The 9,095-nt window shown below is 34.9% G+C and overlaps 1 protein-coding gene across 1 annotated transcript in view; it reads left to right on the top strand.

Moving 5' to 3' along the window:
• Positions 1 to 1,795: 1,795 nt before the first annotated feature.
• The window catches only part of LOC6581247 (glutamate receptor 1), a 30,162-nt gene continuing 22,862 nt past the window's right edge, over positions 1,796 to 9,095 (top strand). Inside the window, exons 1-5 of the mRNA XM_002006953.4 lie at positions 1,796 to 2,293; positions 5,966 to 6,353; positions 6,807 to 6,959; positions 7,627 to 7,754; positions 8,262 to 8,391. Of these exons, the coding sequence (XP_002006989.3) occupies positions 6,245 to 6,353; positions 6,807 to 6,959; positions 7,627 to 7,754; positions 8,262 to 8,391 (520 nt within the window). The 5' untranslated portion in view covers positions 1,796 to 2,293; positions 5,966 to 6,244. The remainder of the gene's footprint in view (positions 2,294 to 5,965; positions 6,354 to 6,806; positions 6,960 to 7,626; positions 7,755 to 8,261; positions 8,392 to 9,095) is intronic.

Below are 9,095 nucleotides of genomic sequence, written 5' to 3'. Positions count from 1 at the left end.
AAGCCTAGGAAACCAGCTGAATTGACATCAACTTGAGCAGCGTGTGAGAGCGAGAGCAATCGGCCATTAGCAAGCAGGCCAAAAGCAACAGGCAATATAAGCTGAGGGTCGGCTCAAATTGCGTGACTGTGCAACTGTTGATATATATACATATATACATACATATATACATATATATGTATATAAATATAAATATATTTATATGTACGCATAATAAAAGTAATTAACAAGTGTTTGCGTTGCATGATGCGGAATTTCAGGCGCGGATAAGCAGCAAGCTGTACGAGTGCCGCCGCACAAATCTAATAAAAAAGCATAAAAATCAAAAATCATATATGTATGCATACATATATACAGCATATATACATATATATTTATAAAAAATAAGGAATAAAAGAGCAGCGAGAGCAGAGATAAAAAGTGTGCAGCCCACTTGAGCAAAAATCTCAATCGACAAATACTTTTGACAGCTCCGGATATTTGATGCGAAGAAACAAAACGTAAATTGAAAAGTTTTGCACTTAATACGAGTCCAATTCTATACATATATAAATATATATATATATATACCCACACATACATGTATGGGTGTATGCGTGTGTGTTGAAATCAATTTGTGTGCATTTACTGAAAATTGAATTTCCAATAAGTATCGACGCGTGCACACATGTTGCTCACATGATTGAGTTTTTTGCTGCATTAGTGTACGTGGGTGTGTGTGTATGTGCGTGTACACAGTATGTGCGTGTGTGTGTACTTTTTTTGCAGGTGTTCTTATTGCTGAAATGATTGTTCACATGGCGCAACAAAAAATTTACATACACGTGAAATCTGTATAACGATAAGGGCAACAAATCGGAATCAAACTAATTGAGCAGCTGCTAGGATTTTCATTTAATCTACGTTGTATAATATGTTATTATCGGGGTAAATATAAAATAAAATGAAGAAACAAAACTATGTGATTTATAATATTAATCACATACATATATCACATACATTAATATATTACAAATGAACTTATAGCTAAATTTTTTTTTTTTTTTTTTTTTTTTTTTTTTTAAATTATTTTTTACAATAGAGTAAAGTTATGTTTATATGTCAAGGCATATGTTTTTATTTCATTTTTTATTTTTTAAGAATTTTACAATTAAGTCAATATCTTTTCACTCACAAAGTTTTTTTAGCATCGAAGTCGTTTATTCATTAGTATACATAATATATAAAGCATATGATCATTAAATAATTTAAATATATCGAAGGCTGTATTAGATACGAGAGCTGACTAAATCTAAAATCTACAAGCAATGCATCTTTACTCTCTCTCTCTCTCTCTCTCTCTCTCTCTGTCTCTCTCTTTCTTTATTCATTCACTATGCAAACACTTTACCTAATAAATATAAAATTATGCTGCGACTAAACTAAATGCAGTTCGGCAATCTCTTCAATCGCCAACTTTTTGCCCATTCACCATTTGCAGGGTATTAAAAAATACGACAGCCCCCTTTTCGACTTGTTTTTGTTGTTGTTTTTACTTTTCGCAGCAGCCACAACGAATAAACTTGAAAAACGGTTACTAGGTCAGTAACACCGACAGTTAAAGCCTTCGTCCCATCAGCACTTTGCAGACTTACCGAGAGAGCGAACCGAGAGAGAGAGAGAGAGACTTTCATTCTGTCGCTCTTCGTGGCTTCGCCCTTTTTAGTACAGTGAGAGGATTGCGATGAGATTTTGTAGCTTTGTCGCCCAGCTTGCTGGCTGTGCCGAGTTGTTCGTTTCGTGGATGCTGCCGACACAGTCAGTAGACAGTCGTGCGTCGCGTCAAACAGGACGAGAATACGGCGGATGAAATTACGGACACTGAAACCGAGCTCGCATACGAAAACCGAAAATAAAATCCAACAACATAAAAAAAAATCACAAAATCTCCACGACACTCAACCCAACTGTTTTCATCAGCTCAAAACGAGTGATAAAAGAAAAGAAGAAAAAGAAAAAAAAAAAAAAAAACAACAAATTTTTGTGCGTTGCGTGTTTTTTAGTGCCCGACATTACGTGATAATAAAGAAGCGGCAATAATTTTTTGGCCCAACTTATGCAAATGTAAAAGTCGCTTAAGAGTCAATTTACCCAAAAAAAAAAGTCAAATAATCTTGTCGAGCGAGAAAGCCGGCAACAACTGTGAAATACATGTGACTTCAAATATTAACTCCCATTGAAAATGAGTGAATGATAGCAAAATAAATCAGATAAAATATATATAAATATATATTAAAATTACAATACAGTTGATGTAAGTTCTATTTATTATTAGTACTGTTAACAGGCAGCTAATGAAATTATTGAAGAATACTTGAAAACAAATATCGAAGAATATTTTTATATATACATATACTTCTTTTTTGTGGGTTATTTTATAGAAATAAAAATTTAGGCACATCCATTTTAAGCAGCTCATTAAAATGCTAATGAGTGAATTTTGCATATTGCCAACATTTGGTTAGCATATTATATTTAATGCCCTTGTAACGAGGGTATTTGCATTTTCGGCACATAACCTGTTATGAATGTGCACGATGAATTTGTAATAATATATGAATAAAATATATAAATGTTTTAAGTATATTATACATTAAATAAAAAACTCAATCGACGCATGATTTTAAATTTATTAAAAATCGTGTGCAATCTTCAAATTCTGCAATTTTTTTTTAATTTTTCAGCTATATATTTTGTTGATCAAGTACATTTGATAAAACACAACAGAAATCCATAATGGAGTGGTTTCAGTGGAAACTGTTTAGATATAACATAATTATTTATTTAAAGAACTACTCTCCCTCTCCCTAGCATTCTGTCCATGCCAGACTCTCTGTCTCTCCATGCTCGATTCTATTAACCCTAATCAAAACAAAGTTAAGTTTTTGATATGCAAAAATCAAAAAATTTTTGACAAAGAGCCACAATAATTAAATAAATAGAGCATGTGCTTGACTAAAACCCACAGGAAAAAGTTCTCTGTTTTATCCGACATCAGGTGAAGTGGAAAAAACAGAAGTTTTTGTTCACATTTGAAATGCCCTGTTTTTTTTAGATAGATTTAAAAGCGCTTGCGATTTAGGAGCAGCTGATGGTTATCAGCGAGCGTGAGCGTAGGTGCCAGTGATGGGGGTCAGAAACAAAAGGTCGCCAACAGCCAGTAGCCAGCAGCCAGCAGCAAGCAGCTGCTAAATGTGGCAAGTGGCGAATGAATGGAAGTCGAGTTTAAAGTCCAAAAGAGTAAAAAGTAATTAGCAACTCGCTACAAAATAATTATTTAATTAACAAAAGTGGACGCTGTAAGGCAAGTAAGCATGCAGCGACCCCAATGTCTATCTGTCCGCCTACACTCAGCCTCTGTTCGCCGAGCCTAGTCAAGGATCCTTCGCATTCTTTTAGTCTAAATGTTCATTCATTCGTTTCATTTATCTATGTTTTTTTTTTTTTTTTAATTTATTTATTTATTTTTTTTTTTTATTCTATTTTGTTTTCCTTCTGACGTGAAACTTTTAGGCCTCTAATTTAAATTTAATTAAGTGGCCCAGCTCCTACTCCTCTTTCAACTCCAACTGCGACTGCGACTCCAGACTCTGATTCCGACTTCCATTCGGCATTAGTTTTGCAGTCATTATAATGAATAAAGTTCCAAGTGCTTAAATAGTCAACGAGTCTGCGGCTCTGCTTATGAATATAAAGCGTCTGTTAATCTATTTTCCAAAAGGTCCATTAAGGCACACTCACTCTCAGCCACAAGCTAAAGAGTTCTCTGTTAAATATTTGACTAATTATTAAATGCAATGGACGGTTTGCATAATGTTACTCTAATGGGTATATATGTATAAACATATATAAATATACTATATATATTTATCATCTCTGACCCGCTTAAATCTCTAAGAGTTACAAGTCTCATAAAATTGTGGAAATGTGTCGTAAAAAGTCGTAGCAAACTAAAGCGTGCCCAAAATTATGTCTATTATTTAAGTGGATAACTGTTTTGTTGGACATTTTATGACTAAATATATGTACATACATGTATGTGAGATTAATGCTAAGCAGATGAGGCACATATAGGGAGAAAGCATAGCAATATTGGCTGAAAAAAAAAAATGTATTTAAGAAAAAATGTTATTTAAAAGATTATTAAGTAGCATACTTATGATTAAATAATCACACATACTAATTTTTTTTTCTAAATATTATAATAAAATCTGTGAGCATGAAACACACAATTAACTCAACTGTTAAATCAGCTTACATACATGTGTAATATTTATAATACAAATTTATATACACAATATATCAACATTATATGCCCAACGCCATTAGTAAATTTCCACATTTAACAGCCACAGACTTAAAAAAAAAATAAATAAATAAAAAATAAAAATTGTATATGCTTACAGCTTACAAAAAAAAAGGCCTTTCATTAAAAGCTCTGCCATAGTTCGTTATTTTATTTTTTTTTTTTGACAATGTGGCCGAAATAAGCGGCTTAAAAAACATTTTAACCAAAAATGTTTAAAGAGTCCGAAAAAAGAAAAATAAGTGTGACCGTATTTAAGTGTGAGTTGCTGCGTAAAAAGAGTTTAGTGCATATTAAAAGCTGATTCTAGCAGCTGGTCAACCGTTTTAAAAAATTAAAAAGTGGAAAGGAAAAAAACCAAACGAAAGACATTTAAAGTAAGCGCAAAATCAGCAGAAAAACAGGCAAGCAGTCAGCCCTAAGGATAACGAGAGGACACACACACACACACACATAAGGCTACAAGTTGACATACTAACTATCAGTGCAACAACGACAACAATGAGAATCGCTTTAAGGGCAACACACCTGAGCGCAGCATTGACAGAGGCTTGCCAGGTAGGCCAGAGGATTGAGGCAGCGCTGCCAGATAGCCGCATCTATATGTGTATGGGTGTGTGTATATTTACATACAGTTCACTAGGCAAACACGCACACACACAGCCAGCCAGTGCGACATACAGAGAAAGGGAGAGATAGCGACTGCTACACATACAAATGCAATGCCGCGAACAAACTTGGACATGACTTGAGTCTAGAGAGTTCGGGAGGGGGGTGCGCTTGACAGTGGGCGGACGGGTTTTGACAATGGGCTCTCATAAATGTGAGCATCTGAGCAGAGCGAAATGGATGGGAGTGCTGCCTCCGCAATGGCTAGCAGAGGGTGCCAAAGACACGTGCTGCTTGAAGCGTGACAGCGTGAAGTTCTCTCTGTCTGTGTGTGTGTGTGTGTGTGTATATGCGTCTGTGTGTGTGTGTGTGTACAGACAGCTCACATAGAAAATAAATTCAAATTAAGCAGCTTAAAATGTATGCCAAAGCCGGGCAATCAAGTTAAGGCGCAATAAATGGAGCAAATGTATCCAAAATAAGCCCCAAACGAGAAATCAATAGAATGTTGAGAGCAGGAGGGCTTATATATTTTCAAATGTTAATGTTAAAAGGACTTAAGGTTCATAAGTATGATATTTATACATTATTTAGCTATATTTGTAGACATACTTGTATGTTGATATGTCTATCTATATATCTATCTATAGATACATTATAAAACAATCTTCAGATGTCAAAAGTTGCTAAATTCTGAGATCTGTGAGCTAGACAGACGCAACCAAATAATGACAATAGTTTATATACACATACTTATACATATATAATTTTTATCAATCTTTTTTACAATTACAGTTTATAGAAATAAATTTGATTGAGATGTTTTTTGCCGGATTGATAAAAAACATATTTAGTAAATTTCATTATTAGCAGTCTTTTCATTTCGAGCCTTTCAAATAAAATCAAATAATATCTAATCAAACATATAAAGAAAGCATAACATATTTAATGCAAATAATAAATAATCCCCTAACTAAAATTGTTTCTCAATATCCATTTTCATATTTTTAGAGCTCAACAACAATTAACATAAATGTCAATATTATTATTAAAATGTTGCACTAAGCCCACTTCGATCGATTGCTAATTGTCAACAGAGTGAAAAATAAGCAAACAAATAATGCAAATACCCAACTGAGTGAGTGCAACAAAAATACTCAAAATGCCGTCAACGGCAGCCAAAATCAACAAATAATTCAAGTAAACAACAATCACGACTACAACAACCAACAGAGCAGCAGCAACAGCAATAAGAACAACAACAAAAACCCCAACCATTGCAATAACAGAATGCGCATTAACAAGGAATCCAACAACTGGCTTTGGCCCTGCTTTGCCTTCTGGCTAATGTGTACAACGGTCAATGGTCAGCCATCGTTAACCGAGAAAATACCGTTAGGTAAGTGGACGAATGTGGGTGCTGCAGCGGGTATGTAACTTAAAACCAATTGGTAATTGATGGGCACGTTCTGTTAGAGTAGCTCGAAGTTGCTGCCTGTTGCAGCTGCATGCCCAAAAAGCGGCTGAGCTCAGTGCTTGCCTTGTGGGCCATTTGTGTAAACTGAAACGGCAAACGCTTATTAGCTTGCACAAAATTTTCTCCAAATTGACCAAGACAGGGACAGCAACAACAACAAAGGCAGCAGCCAACCAGCTAACAAAGCCTGCCAAGTTTTTTTTTTTTTTTTTTTTTTTTTTTTTTGCACAAATAAAATTCAAGCGTAAAACCAATTACAAAGTTTAAAGTGCTCTTTCTCCTTACCTAATTGACAATTTCAACTGTGGCTATTGGCTATTGGCTAGAAAACATGTTCTGACTGTTCTTTACTTCTGTTATTTTGCTTGGCAACAGGTGCAATCTTCGAACAGGGCACGGACGAGGTGCAATCGGCCTTTAAGTACGCCATGCTCAATCATAATCTGAATGTCTCTTCGCGTCGCTTCGAGCTGCAGGCGTACGTCGATGTCATCAATACAGCGGATGCCTTTAAATTGTCACGACTGAGTGAGTAGCTTACTATATAAATACCCTGTAATTTTCTGAGCTAATGTGAGTTTCAAAGTTAAGAATGAAATGTATAAGATTTTCGTGAAGTTCGTTTAGAATTTTAGTCAATTTTTAGCTAGATTTGTGGATTAAGATTATTTTTCCATGATATCTAATTATTTAGAATTTTATAAGAATTGTATATATATTTAAGTTTAAACTATATTTAATATTATGTATAGATTTATAATTTGATTTACTATGAAATAAATCAAATAACTTTCTTTGCAATTAAAACTAAAAAATAAGTTTTATTCAAACTTAAAATTCACTGAAATATAATATTCCTTAATATGTCTATCATACTCTCAGCTTCTCTAAATTTTCCATTTCTCACTTCACAAGATATTACACATACGCACAACTACCTCAATTGTTATTGCTTATAAAGCATTTAAATACTTTCGAAAACATTTTGCACACAAACATTTTAATATATTATGAATGTAGCACGTTGAAAACCGCTCATCAAAAGGCAACTCAATTTGTAAACAGTTTGTCGGAAACTAGTTAAAACGCAAATAAAATCTCATCAGAAACTAATTTTTGCCATAGTTTTTACAGCATGGGAAAAATAAAGTTTAACTATATATTTTATATGTATTTTATATCTATTCCCAAACAGTTTGTAATCAGTTCTCACGGGGCGTTTACTCCATGCTGGGCGCCGTTTCTCCCGACTCTTTTGATACGCTCCACTCCTACTCGAATACGTTTCAGATGCCCTTTGTGACGCCCTGGTTTCCGGAGAAGGTAAGCAGCGTTAAGGCCTAATAAATATTAAAGTGCACCGGTTTGCCTATTTTAATATGAAATATTAATCATACGCAACGTTGACTGTCCTTAAATTGCTAACCTTGAAATCGTGTGCAAAACTTTTCACAAACAACAACAACAACAGCAAAAAAACACCCAAACACAAACGCACAATTTATGAGGGGCTTCCAAATCATAATCATAAATATACCAGGCTCAGAGTCTCTTTTTTGCCCTAATGATGCTCTCTATGGCGCTCTTTAAAAATTTATAAGCAAACAAGCTCTATAAATCAGTGAGCCAAATGCCCAAAACGAGCCAAACGAAACAATGGGTCCCGCCAAACAGGACTCAATAATGATTCATGTTTACTAACCTGCCATGCCATCCCTCTCACTCTCACTCACAATCACACGCGCACGCACACGTACACGCACACGCACATCTATCTCTTTCTTTATGTATGTATATGACCGCTGTTTTCCATAATTTGCGCGTTTTTAGGTGCTTACGCCATCGTCTGGCTTCCTGGACTTTGCCCTCAGCATGCGCCCGGATTACCATCAGGCAATCATTGATACAATACAGTTTTATGGCTGGCGCAAAATAATTTATCTCTATGATTCCCACGATGGTGAGTACAATAAACCATATACAGATATATGTATAATATACCTTTGTATTTGCCTACACTAAAAAAAATTGTGGATAAATATTTTGAAAATATATTAAATTATATTTCGGAAAATTCACTATATAATAGATTTGAAGAGTTGTACCCAATTTCCTTTAGACTTTACCTAATTAGACAACTTTAACCAATTTTCTTTGAGTGTATGCATAACTAATATAGTGTGAGATTGAGCTACAAGTGGGCTTTGCCCAGTTTCCGGCCATGCTCAAGGGAGTCAATCATCTTTCATTATGAAAGCCGAGTTTCATGCAATTTCTCTCTCTCTCTCTCACTCTCTCTATCTTTCAGTCTCTTCGCTATCTGCCTGCCCTTCTTACCGTCGTTAAATCGCTCAATTTGCTTTGTAATAAGTTTTTGCGAGGATTTTCCATTTAGCCAGTTTATAAATAAAACTTAATGACACAGCCGTCTGCACTGACAGCCAATTGGCTTATATGGCTGTGGGATAAACATATATACAGACAGGAGGACAGAGAGGCAGACAGACATCGGTTTTATATAGATATTGTTGATAGAGTGACAGACAGGGCCAGACGATGGCAGACAATGCTGCTTGGTCAACTGGCGGACGTCTGCATTATTATTATTAATGAATGCCACGTGAAAATCTTTTTTATGGCACTCAATCAATTTAACCACAGCGA

The sequence above is a fragment of the Drosophila mojavensis genome, unplaced genomic scaffold, assembly GCF_018153725.1.
Source record: "Drosophila mojavensis isolate 15081-1352.22 unplaced genomic scaffold, ASM1815372v1 contig_74, whole genome shotgun sequence".
In the NCBI taxonomy this organism is placed as follows: Eukaryota; Metazoa; Arthropoda; class Insecta; order Diptera; family Drosophilidae; genus Drosophila; species Drosophila mojavensis.
This window is presented reverse-complemented; position numbering and strand designations above follow the sequence as displayed.